The 13682-nt window shown below is 43.1% G+C and overlaps 1 protein-coding gene across 1 annotated transcript in view; it reads right to left on the bottom strand.

Moving 5' to 3' along the window:
• The window catches only part of SCP2 (sterol carrier protein 2), a gene marked incomplete at its 5' end in the record, with an annotated part of 163474 nt that extends 150048 nt beyond the window's left edge, over window positions 1-13426 (bottom strand). Inside the window, 2 exons of the mRNA XM_079696380.1 lie at window positions 1671-1728; window positions 13358-13426. Coding sequence (XP_079552506.1) covers window positions 1671-1728; window positions 13358-13426 — 127 coding nt within the window. The remainder of the gene's footprint in view (window positions 1-1670; window positions 1729-13357) is intronic.
• Window positions 13427-13682: the final 256 nt, after the last annotated feature.

Genomic DNA, 13682 nt, shown 5'->3' with positions numbered 1-13682 from the left:
AGGTATATGATTGATTATGGGATTGGTTTAGTCAGACTAGTTATCTTTTCCCGCTTAATGTATGAGCAAAAAAATTAATGTTTTACTTATAATAATGTTGATGGGATTATGTTTAAAAGAGCATTCTCATATGCTGCTACTGAAACTAATAATATAAACAGTCTGAAAAATAATCTGACAAGAGTCTTAAAGCTGTTTATGTTCATTGTTCCAGTGAGTCTACTTCTAGGCTTTGTCCTCAACAATAACTAGAGGTGAGAACAAATATTTGTGTTCAGCAAGATGTTTACTATAATTCTTCTAAAATATCAAAAAGTTGTGAAGCAAATATCCAACAAAAATTACGGCATAAATATATAATGAAATATGCAAAAATTATTTTTTTCCAGTTTTAAGTGGAGAAATCTTTACAATAATAAGTTTTAAAAATCAGGACACAAAACTACATATAGAATATGATCCCACATAGCCACAGAAGAAAAAATTTTAAATAGAATACACCAAGGGAATGTAAACTAATACAGCCACTATGGAGAACAGTATGGAGGTTCCTTAAAAAACTAAAAATAGAATTACCATATGATCCAGCAATCCCACTACTGGGCACATACCCAGAGAAAACCACAATTCAAAAAGACACATGCACCCCAATGTTCATTGCAGCACTATTTACAATAGCCAGGTCATAGAAGCAACCTAAATGCCCATCAACATACGAATGGATAAAGAAGATGTGGTACATATATACAATGGAATATTAGTCAGCCATAAAAAGGAACGAAATTGAGTCATTTGTTGATACGTGGATGGATCTAGAGACTGTCATACAGAGTGAAGTAAGTCAGAAAAAGAAAAACAAATATCATATATTAAGGCATATATGTGGAACCTAGAAAAATGGTACAGATGAACCGGTTTGCAGGGCAGAAATTGAGACACAGATGTAGAGAACAAACTTAGGGACACCAAGCAGGAAAGCCATGGGGGTGGAGGGGGGTGGTGTGATGAACTGGGCAATTGGGATTGACATGTATACACTGATGTGTATAAAATTGATGACTAATAAGAACCTGCTATATAAAAAATAAATAAAATTAAATTTAAAAATTAAAAAAAAAACCAATTTAGAAAAATAAAAAAATAAAAATTAAGAAAAAACATTAAATGAACAGTGTCTACCCGGAAAATCAACATCAGTTAATCAAATCTCATGAACCTTCCTTTTGGGGGACAGAGATTTCTGATTCCCTGTATAGTAATATCTAAATACTGAGTTGAATGATGTAGTTGAAATGAAACCTAATTTATGAACACTGAGTGCACTAGGTACTTGTAGAGACAAGTAGTGTCTAATAAAAAACCACAGTAACCCTTTTTGGGTTGCTGGCAGCAAGTTGGCAAGAATAGGAGGAAGGGGAAGGCTTCCTAGGAGGAGGACTGTACCTGAACAACTTCATGGTACCACCGAGCTCCCAAGGTCTCCATGAGTGGGAAGCCTGTATTCCCCAGCACTCCCTTAAACAGCTGATACCTAAGCTTAGACTGCTTGGCCTTGAACTTACAACATCTCCTCTGACCCAGCTTCCTGTTAAGGTTGCAAGGCTGCTCCACAATCAAGACAGACCACACAATAAACTACAACGTTCAAAGATCTGAACGTTCTGTATTACCTGCTTCCTTTGCCAAGTCAGGGTAGTCTCTTGAATTCTCAGCTCCAGGCTTTGTGAACTAGAAATATAGAAGGAGATAATAAATAGAAACAAATATAGTTAGATTTTTTCACAACAGAGAACTGCAGAAATTCATTCGTCTATTCACTTAAACAAAAACATATTGAGCACCTATCGTGTTTCTGGACTCTGATAATAAATAATATATAGTTCGTACCCTCCGGGAGCTTACCGTCTAATGGAAAACAGGCAATTACACCACAGTGTCATAAGTACAGAATGATTTGGGAGAGACAATTACCCAGCTTTGGAGGACTAGAAAGGCTTCCCAGAGGAACTGACGTTTAAATTAAGTCTTTAAGGATGAGTAGGAATTAGCCAAGTGAAAGAAAAGGAAATTCTAGAGCAAAGGCCTGGAAATGACAGAATATAACAATTTTACATGCAAACAATTTTACATGCAAACAATTTTATATTGCAGAGGCTGAAACATGATTTGAAATGGTAAGTGATAAGGACAGAAAAATTACTGAGGACCAAACGATAATTACTAATATTGGGCACTTACTGTTGTTACTCACTGTACTAAGCACTTCACATGTATTAACTTGTTTAATCCTCACAACAACCCTCAGAGGTAGGTACTATTCTTATCACCATTTTAAGATAAGAAAACAAGGGCAGAGGTTAAGTCACTTGCCCAAGGATACACAGCTAATAATTAGTGGAGCTGAAACTTCAACCTGGTTCTAGAGCCAATTCACAAGTGACCTTATATGCCCTCCTATGACACCTGGGCTTTATCCTGAAGACAGTGTATTTTTAAAAAAAACAAAACAAAACAAAGACTGAAATAAACAATGAGATACACTACAACACCAAACACTGACAGGATGTGGAGCAGCAGGAACTCTCATTCATTGCTGGTGGAATGAAAAATGGTATTGCCACTGTGGAAGACAGTTTGGCAGTTTCTTACAAAACTAAACATCCTCTTAACATATGATCCAGCAGTTGTGCTCCTTGGTATTTACCAAATGAGTATAAAACTTATGTTCACACAAAAACCTGCACACGGATATTTATAGTAGCTTTATTATTTATTATTTTTTAAATTTATTTATTTATATTTGGTTGCATTGGGTCTTCATTGCTGCATATGGGCTTTCTCTAGTTGCGGCAAGCAGGGGCTACCCTTCCTTGCGGTGCATGGGCTTCTCATTGCGGTGGCTTCTCTTGTTGTGCAGCACAGCCTCTAGGTGCATGGGCTTCAGTAGTTGTGGCATGCAGGCTCAGTAGTTGTGGCTTGCAGGCTTTAGAGCACAGGCTCAGTAGTTGTGGCGCACGGGCTTAGTTACTCCACGGCATGTGGAATCTTCCCAGATCAGGGCTCGAACCTGTGTCCCCTGCATTGGCAGGCAGATTCTTAACCACTGCACCACCAGGGAAGCCCTATAGTAGCTTTATTTATAATTGCCAAATTTGGAAGCAACCAAGATGTCTTTAGCAGGTGAAAGGTTAAATAAACTGTAGTAAAACCAGACAATGGAATATTATTATTCAGCACTAAAAAGATATGAGCTACCAAACCACAGAAAGACATGGAGGAATTTTAAATGTATATTACTAAGTGAAGAAGCCAATCTGAAATGGCTACATATTGTATGATTCCAACTACATGACATTTTGGAAAAGGCAAAACTATGGAGACAGTAAAAAAAAATTAGTTGTTGTCAGGGACTGAGGGAAGGGAGGGATGAAGAGGCAGAGCAAGAGGATTTCAGGGCAGTGAAACTATTCTGTATATGATGTAATGTATACGTGTCACCACATATGTGTCTAAACCCATAGAATATACAACACCAAGAGTGAACCCTAATGTAAACTATGGACTTTGAGTGATAATGATGTGTCAATGCAGGTTCACTGACTGTAACATATGTGCCACTCTAATGCTGATTATTGATAGTGGGCAAGGCTTTCCGGCAGGGTCGGGGGCAGTGAGCATGTAGGAACCCTCTGTACTTTCTGCTCAATTTTGCTGTGAACCTAAAACTGCTTTGAAAAATAAAGCCCTACTTTAAAAAGAGAGAGAGAGAGAGAGAGAGAGAGAGAGAGAGAGAGAGAGAGAGAGAGACTGGGCCGAGAAGACGTGCACGTTAGATCATTCTAAATGCAATGTTGAGGAATGAATGGAGCAAGGCTGGAGGCAGTGAGACCAAATGGCATAATTCTGAAATAGTCCGAGTGAGAGTGAACTAAGATAGCAGCAGAAAGAATGGAAAGAAGCAGAGAGACTTGAGAAACATAAGTGAAGTAAAATCTACCAAATACAGTGATCAATTAGATAAGATGCAGTGGTCTGCTAGTCAGAGGTTGTGCTAACGAGAAATGGCTTTCAAAAATTTTTAACTGCAAACCACGATAACATACAACATGACCCAGTAGACACATAGTGAAGCAAAATTTTCATGAAATACTTATCCTTGTTATATTGATACAGTATTTTCGATTCTATTTCAATTTTTTTAATGCTAGAGGCAACCTTCTAAACAGACGTCACTACCCCTGCAATGGATCACAAAACCCAGTTTGAAACACTGTATAGATACTAGACTTAAATGCCACACTTTATTGCACAGTGCCAAAATACATCTGCTGAACTGAACCAAAACAAAACGTTTAACATTTGTTCCTATCTCTTACCCACCCCAATTCTTCATAACTTCTGAATTAGGGAATCCTTCATAATTCCCTAATTCAGCAGCCCCAAATTACCTATTTCCCCTGTAGTTACTCTTCAGTTCACTAATTACAATCAGAGCATGTAGTATAGAGAGCACTTACTGTAAGGAGAGAGTACTGTGCTACTAGGCTCCACCAAGTAATACCTATTAATAACCACATTATCATCCAGGTAGTGAAATGACTGCACTTTCTCATTTCTTACTGAAATCAAGGCAGTTTTTAAAAGATTAGTCAAGCAAATAAACACATACAACGTTACTCCTTCAAAATGAAAAGCATGTTTAGGTGGAAACTACCAAATGTCCATTAACAATAAATTGAATATATTATGGAATGTTCACACAATGGACTATGTTACATCAATGAGAATGAACAATCTATAACTACACATAAAATTAAGGATGAATCCCAGAAACATAATGTTGAATGAAAAAGCCAAAACCAATCTATGACATTAAAGGTCAGAAGTCAGGATAATGGTAACCCTTTGCAGGCAAGGAGTCAGTGACTGGAAGAAGGCACAGAGTAATTTCTGAAGCACTGGTAATGTTCTGTTTATATTTGCTTTTTAGTTTTTATTTTTTTAATCAAAGAAATGCAAAAAATAAAATAAAAATAAAAACCTACCTCAAGGTTTATAATAAAAACAGCAATCTTGTTCCACTACTCTCCACCCACTAGTCTTACTTGCTCCCAAAACATCCATTTTCAATTTTTTTAGATATTTCTTCTTTTATAAAATGCCATGTTTCTAAATATTCTTATGCTATTATTTCTTTATCAATTTAAGAAATTATATCATAGTCTCTAATAAGGGCCAATGAGAATTAGGTCTCTCAGGCCACCTCACATATACATTTACAGTTCCCCCATCCTCCTTATACAGTTGAATCACAATTTTTTTTGTGTTTGTGTGGTACGGGCCTCTCACTGTTGTGGCCTCTCCCGTTGCGGAGCACAGGCTCCGGACGCGCAGGCTCAGCGGCCATGGCTCACGGGCCCAGCCGCTCTGCGGTATGTGGGATCTTCCTGGACCTGGGCACGAACCCCCGTCCCCTGCATCGGCAGGCGGACTCTCAACCACTGCGCCACCAGGGAAGCCCACAATTTTTTTTATTAAATCAGTATGTAGTGCTTACCTTATAAAGTTAATGTTTCTTAGTATTGGGCTAGGTTGTATACTATGATTACACGTGCTTTATTGTACAATTTTGTTTTGCTTTGTTTTTCCTGGAGTTAACTGCCTCATTTTTAAAGTTTTGACCTTTTTATTGTAAATAACAGAGATACAGAAAACCACACACACACACACACATATATATATCTCCTAGTGAATTATTTTAAGGCAAACACTCTTGTAACCATTGACAAAGATTCTCTCCTTCACCAAATTCTAGCCAAGCTCCTCAGAGTCCTCTTCTCTACTAGGTCTCAACCTTGGCCTAAAAACTTAAACACTAACATAGTTTTTATGAGTTCTAACTTGCTCAAGGCCAGGTCCCTAGGAGGACCCTAGCCCCACTTAAAGCACCTGCCTGAGAAAACTCAAGGCCGTCAAAAGAATTTACTGCTTCTTCCAGCCAACACCTGAATATAGGGCTGGTCTCCCAGTCTCTGTGGGAGGGTAGGAGCCCAAGCTTGGGTAAGCGCCAGTTAGCAAATCCAGATGGTTCCATGTGAACTAGCCTCCCCTCTCCCCACTTTATGTAAGTTTTCACTTCCCTGACCCTACAGCTGGCCCTCTGCATCCGTGGGTTCTGCATTCACAGATACAGTGGGCCAACTAAGGGGACTGAGCATCCATGGATCCTGGTATCCAAGAGAGATCCTGGAACCAATCCCCCAGGGATACCAAGGGACTACTGTACTGTGTCCCTACTCACCACCCTTCCTATTCCCTTATTATCCCTTTAAAATACCCAGTCACATCTGTATAAAGTTAGTTCAGTTCACACTGGACTTCTTCCCTTTTGCAATAGCATATTACTAATTAAAATCTGTCCTAACACTTTACCTAGTGTCTACCTTTATCTTTGACACCAACCACCCAGACTAAAAAATTGAACCCTGCCTGCCCCTCCACAAACTCCTCTAAGCACTCTGTTCCAATCTCAACCCCGCTCCACCCCCAAAGTAATTATTATCCTGATTCTTACAATAATCACTTCCTTTTAGTATTTCATAGTTTTATCACCCAAGTGTCTATCTGTAGACACTATTGTTCAGCTCTTTTTTAAAGTGTTTATAGGCCTTTTAAATTCTCTTTTAATCTACAGGTTCTCCTCCACTACTTTCTTTTCCTCTCAATGCATCTGTTAAAGAACCCAGAGCATTTGGCCTGTAGCTTCCCACAGTCTGGATTTTGTAGATTGCATACTCATGCAGTTCAACATGTTCCTCTGTTCTCTTTATTTCCCACACACTGGCAGCTGGATCCAGAAGCTTGCAGACTCACATTCTATCTCCCTGACAAAACTATAGGTGGTGGTGTATTCTTTCATAAGGAAGCATATAACATCTGATTATTTTTGCTCTTTGTGTTTCTAACAGTTGTTGGTGCTCAATGACTAGATCCAGCAATTCTCAAAACTTCTCGGTCTCAAGACCACTTTACACTCACTGAAGATACCAAAGAGCTTTTGATTATGAGGATTATATTTACCAGTATTTACCCTCTTGGCACTTAAAATTTGAAAATAACTTTCAATTCACTCAAAAAAAACCATTACACGTTAACATAAATAATTTTTATGAAAAATAACTATATCTCTCCCTCAAAAAAGTGATGAGTGGCATCGTTTTGCATTTCTGCAATTCTCTCTTTTGTTTTTTTGGCTGTATTGGGTCTTTGTTGCTGCACACGGGCTTTCTCTAGTTGCAGTGAGCGAGTGGGGGCTACTCTTCGTTGTGGTCGCAGGCTTCTCATCGCGGTGGTTTCTCTTGTTGTGGAGCACAGGCTCTAGGTGCACGGTCTTCAGTAGCTGCAACACGCGGACTCAGTAGTTGTGGCACGCGGGCCCTAGAGCACGCGGTCTTCAGTAGTTGCAGCTCGTGGACTCTAGAGCGCAGGCTCAGTAGTTGTGGCTCGCAGGCTTAGCTGCTCCATGACATGTGGGATCTTCCCGGACCTAGAATCGAACCCATGTCCCCTGCATTGGCAGGAGGATTCACCACTGCACCACCAAGGAAGTCCCCTGCAATTCTCTTTATTGTCTGGTTTAACAGGAGGCAGCTGAATTCTCACAGCTGATTCTTCATTCAGCGTTTGGCGTTATGCTGTTTTGGTTGACGTCTATGAAGTAAATCTGACCTCACACAGATATGTGATTGGAAAAGGGAGGAGCATTTTAATAGCCTTTTTAGATAATTGTGGATATTCTTTTATACTACACTAAAACTTGACAAGTGGGAGTTTCTTACAGGTTAGTTGCAATGTTGAATTTAAAACAATATCAATGAACTTTTCATACTCTTGTTATATTCAAGTCCATTAAAATCTTGCACTTTTTTTTTTTGCAAAACCAAATTTTACTTAAAGCACAAATATGTTACTTTTTGCAAAGAGATTCATGACACAGGACTAGACAGTGAGGTCAGATAGCCACTTAGCACACATTTAAGTCCACGGCGCCTCCCAGGAACTGAGGGAGTGGCCCCATGCCCCTGGATACAGCTGTCTGGGCTGATTCTAGGGGGTGACAGAGTTCAGGCTGAAGTTTAATGCCTTAAATACTGGCTTCACTTGAGTATCACACAGTGGCAGCTCTTGACATTATTAAAAAGGAAGCAACGCACTAAAGGGAAGGTACAGACGGGTTTGGTGAATGACTAATTCTCACTGCATAAACAGGCTAACTTAAGTTACCATATCAGCCATTCTAACATCTGTATAGAAATTCCCAGGAAGATGTGTCCCTCAAGGCTAATTGTAAACCAGGATGTACATTTTGGAAGTTGGTCCCTTGCAGTGCCTGTAACAGGAGTGTTCTGGAGACGCTGTTGTGGCAGGACAGGTCACTTTGCAGGAGATGCCTGGGGCCTAGCAGCTTCATCCTTCAAGCCCCACTTGGTGCACACTGGGTTTGGGGGCCGTCTTGGGGAGGACAGGGAAGAGGCACTCCTCAATAAATAAGGTCGGGAAACAGACTTGGGCTTCACACTCCATCCTGCAGTCCCCCTTAGCCCAAGCAAGTGACTGAGGAAGAAGGAACAGCAGCCAGCGGGGTGGGAGTGGCCGTCCCACACCCCTGCTGGGGTCTCAGCTGAGTTGCTGGTGGTTGAGTGCTCTGATGATGGCTGGCATCTCCTTTCTGCAAAAGCATCAGTCCACACGGGTAGGATGCAGGGTGGGGCTGTCCTGGAGCCCCTCCAGTGACAGGTTTATGGGACAGCAGTAGGGAAGCAGCTTAATGGCCCAGCCAACACGGTCCTTCTTGAGAGCAGCTGACCCGTGAAGGAGAAGCTCCAGCCCTCGGTCTTCAGTGTTTCTGGCGGGGCAGCAAACGGAAGAACTGGGCGACATGTAGCATGGAGAAGCTGATGTGCTGGGCACAGACCTGCCCAGAAGGACAATGACCAGCTCTTGGGGTCTGCTTGGTGTGGCGGGCTGCTCCAGCCAAGGTGGCTTCCACTTCCTGCCTGGGAGGAAGAAGGCGTGGGGTCCCGCCCCTGTGGGGAGGCAGGACTGTGAAGTGGTCTGTCCCCTACCTGCTGGAGGGTCAAGTGTGGTTCAAGTCACAACGTCAGCAGACTTCGTTGAACCAGTTTTTGTTCTCTTACAAAAAAAAAAAAAAAAAAAAAAGACCCACAGAACCAAATCCTACATGACAATAAATATGTTTTTTCTCAATAATACTGCTTAGGAAGATCAAGAGCCCGCAATCCAGTCATCCTGAAGGTCCCAAATATCGCAGGCAAGTGGGGTTTTCCTGGTGAGACGGATCCCTGTGTGGGGTGGGCCGGTGTCTGTGCCGAGAGGCCTGCTGGGGTGCGTGACACCCGGGGCATTGATGTGATCCTCGGAAGAACAGAGGTCCAAGAGTAAAAAATGACATCAAAAGCAACCAGGCGTCTGCTCTCCTTGCCTTAGGCTGATGCCAGAGCTCTGCTTGTGGAGGCGGGCGGACACCCCCGAGAGGCTGGGCTGGGCTGGAGCCAGGCCAAGATGGGGCGGGGGTCCCACAGTGCGAAAACCCCAAATAGCCGAGATTGAGGCGCCAACAGGTTAACGCCAGCACTCCAGCGCATGCAGTGAGATCTGGAGACCCAGGTCTTCAGGAGATGCTGGTGCGGTGGCTGTGATGGCAGCGGAAGGCTGGGTGACGCAAAGAGGAGAAACGCTGTAAAGTCAGGATTCACCACCACGCATTGTGAATCAAAGTCCTGGTGCCAGACCAGTCGCAGGCATGGGAAAAAGGAATAACAAAACCCCACATTTTGTGCACGGAGGAATGCAGGAGGGTTCTCAGAAACACCGTGGTGGTCTGGTATGCTTTGGAATGGAAGCAGTATCCCTCCAAGGAAGCAAGAAAATCCTGCACTTTGAGTGGAGTGGTAATCTGGCTTTTCTCTGGAGCCATTTCACATAATTTTCCAAACCTCTGCCAGGAAGCTGGTATGTGTCTGATTGCCAGTGTTCTGGGAACAGGGCTGGGAAGTACCATCATTTAGTATACAGAATTTCACTTGATTCCCTTTTTTTCAACTTGGGCCTCACTCCCGCCTTCCAGTAAGCCTAATGGTCAGATGATTCTAGAGACTCATCTGTTCAGTTTCTCCAGAGAACAAGCCTCCAATACCCTGACAAGGAAGGGATAGTCACCTAGTGGTAAAAAGGATCTTGGAATCCAATTATTCCATAGAAGTGTTTTCCTTCCCTCCTCTCATCCCCAACTTCCTTGGCATCTAGTACATGCAGGTTCTGAGCCTTCTGGAGTTCTGCAGGAAGACTCAGCCAATATAACCCCTCTTCAGGAACTTGGGTTGTGGGTTTCTCTGTTCTGAGTCAATGACCACTTTTCCATCAGCTTTTAATCATCCAATATTTTTCTGACATCTTTCTGCTATTGTTTCCTCTCCTAGTCACTTCATCCCTACTGTCATTTTAGTGGTATTTGGAAAGCACCAATAGAGATAAATTCATATTTTCAACCTGCCATGCTTATCCAAATGTCCTAATACATCATATTTAAATTACCTGTTTATCCTTTCCTCCTCCATAGTATACATTCCTTAAGAACAGGAACCTTGCTTTTTTCATCTTTGTACTCCTAGCATATAGCACATACTATGTTTATTGAATATATGCTTAAATGATGAATTAACTACCCTATAACATTAACGTGTGTTAGAGATAGCATGGAAGAAACATGAGATTTTAAGTAATGCAGTTTCAAAATTTAGGAGCAGTATCAAGACAGATAAATTACTTAGCCCCTCTGAGCCACAAAAATGGACAATAAAATGTGGATAATAATAATCCCTTATGTGGTGAGGATTAAACACGATAATGTAATATTTTTTAAACCGTAGGTTTGTAGAAGGTGACAAAATTAATTTTAAGCGTTGTGGGTTGTGATCAGCATTTTAAAAAATGAAACAAAATACGAAATATCAAGAGTTCATCACACATAATAATAAGTGTTGCTTTAGCAAGCTTGTTTCAGTTTTGTGAGTGCATGTGTGTATGGAGTTGTGATGTAAGATATATTTCTTTCTGTGGGCTGTGGAATTATATATAAAAGTATTGAAAAATCAAATGCTTAATTATATGGTCCTGACTATAACGGCACCAGAATTTCCCCCCAAAAAAGTGGCCAACATAACTTAGAGCAGTCTGAGGAAGTTTTAAGAAAATACAGGACTTGGACTCTTGCTATAGACAGAATGTCTGTGTCCTCTCAAAATTCATATATTGATATCTAACTTACAAATCTAATTCTTCATTTTTGGAAGTGGGGCCTTTGGGAAGTCATGCAGATGGAGCCCTCAGGAATGGGACTAGTGCTTATAAAAAAGCCCAGAGAGTTCCCTTGCCCCTTCTGCCATAGAAAGCTGTCTATGAACCAGAGGGCAGGACTTCACCATGCATCAAATCAGCCTGTGCCTTGATCTTGAACTTCCCAGCCTCCAGAACTGTGAGAAATAAATATTTCTTGTTCAAGCCACCCAGTCTAAGGTATTGCTGTTATACAGCCCTAACAGACTAAGACAGACCAGTTCTTGAAGATAGCCAGAATTTAAATTGATGAAAAGAGGGCATATCAGGAGGTAGGCAGCATACGCAAAGGGACTCGGCCTGCTGTCAGCCAGGTAGTAGTTGTGATTTAGTTGTGTTAAAACCTCTTGACATGCATCATGCGAATTCCAGTTTACCATAGGAATTAATTTCCTACACTGATAATAAAACCTCACTAAGAGAACTTCAAGTTGTCTAGGAATTCAGCTATTCAAATTAAGAACCACAACCAGTTGAGATCTACCAATAGAGCTTAAAGTATTATCTGCTAAATTTCTCCCTCTTCATTAAACCCTCCTCCAAGTTCCAAAAGATCAAACCCAGAGAGAAGTACATTGGCCTAGTAAGCACATCAATAAAGCTGCTCTCCATAGTCCCAATCTCTTCCCTGAAGATTGTAACTAACACCTCCCACACCTCCACCTCTCAACTTGAGGAAAAATAAATATATCTCCTACTTCCCAAAGCTCAGTGCTTTTCTATATAGCCAATTTAACCAGACATTTAACAGCCAGCGGTGGAGGATCTGACTGTATTTATACCGTACTTTAAAAGGTTTTACTGGGCTTCCCTGGTGGCGCAGTGGTTGAGAGTCCGCCTGCCGATGCAGGGGACGCGGGTTCGTGCTCCGGTCCGGGAAGGTCCCACATGCCACGGAGCAATTAAGCCTGCGCACCGTAACTACTGAGCCTGTGGTCTAGAGCCCGCGAGCCACAACTACTGAGCCCACGTGCCACAACTACTGAAGCCCAAGCAGCTAGAGTCCATGCTCCGCAACAAGAAGCCACCGCAGTGAGAAGCCCGCGCACAACAACGAAGAGTAGCCCCCGCTCGCCGCAACTAGAGAAAAGCCCGCGTGCAGCAATGAAGACCCAACGCAGCCAAAAATAAATAAATAAATTTAAAAAAATAAAAATGCAAATAAGTTAACCAGTGAAGACAAAAGTAGTGGGAAAAACAGAAAGCAAAGCAACAGAGGCATAAAAAAGTTTGGGGTGAAACTAAAAGCAGTTTGGCGTCACTAGAGCACAGAGGTGGTGAGGATGTCAAGAAGTGAGACTGTAGGAGTCTCTGGCCTCCTGAGTACCAAGAAGAGTACCACCTGAGGAACAACAAAGGTCGGAGGATCCAGAAAACCTGCCACCTGTGCCGAAACGCTGAGCATCACTAATGATTCTCCTCCTCATCTACACTGGAACTGTCCCTGAGAAGGGATCCTACAAGGAGTATTCCTGCAAGTGCAGAACTGGCGACATTCACGACCTGCTTTCCTTTCGGGTGTGAGGCGGACCTTGCCTCCGTCAGAGGTCCACACATCTTAGGATTCCACCCAGATTCAAAGGAGGTGCGGACTTTGGGTCATCTTGGGGCGTCCTTCACAAACTGCGCCCCAGGGAGAAAAGGAAAAAAGGAGGAAGATATGGCCGCTGGAACAACCCTGCGATATTACGATCCCGCAGACACGCCCTACATCACAACCCACCCGAGTCGCCACTCTGATGCCCCCAGGGCCAAGAAGCCAAGCTGGGCGGTGGGATGCCCCGGGCGCCCTCCGGGTAGGAAGGACAGACCGACGCACAGCTCCAAATCTGATTCTCCCCCACCCCCACCCCCGGTTCCCGGTCACCTCGAATCTCCCCAGGCCTCACCCAGACACAGCAGAGCAGGGAGCCCGCCTCCGGGGACTCACGGCTCTGTTTACCTTGGTCATCCCAACGCCCACCACAAACACCCGGTTCCGGCGCGGAGACTGTGAGATGTCCACATGCATGGCTCGGACTCTTCTGGGCACGGGAGCCGCAGCTAACGTAAGAACGACTGGCCTAACGAGCGCGCAGACCTACTGAAACCTCTGCTGCGCCGGAGCAATTAGAACCGGGGGCGGGGCGGTAGGCGGCCAGGGGGCGGGGCGGGCAGGCGTGGGAGCGCGCGCGCGCGCGCGCGCGTGCACTGAGGCGCCTGCGACGTGGCCGTATGGTCTCCTGGTGGGGCGTCGCGGGTTAGGGAATCCTTTGAGGACAAGGCTG

The sequence above is a fragment of the Hyperoodon ampullatus genome (genome assembly GCF_949752795.1).
Source record: "Hyperoodon ampullatus genome assembly, chromosome: 2".
Lineage (NCBI taxonomy): Eukaryota > Metazoa > Chordata > Mammalia > Artiodactyla > Ziphiidae > Hyperoodon > Hyperoodon ampullatus.
This window is presented reverse-complemented; position numbering and strand designations above follow the sequence as displayed.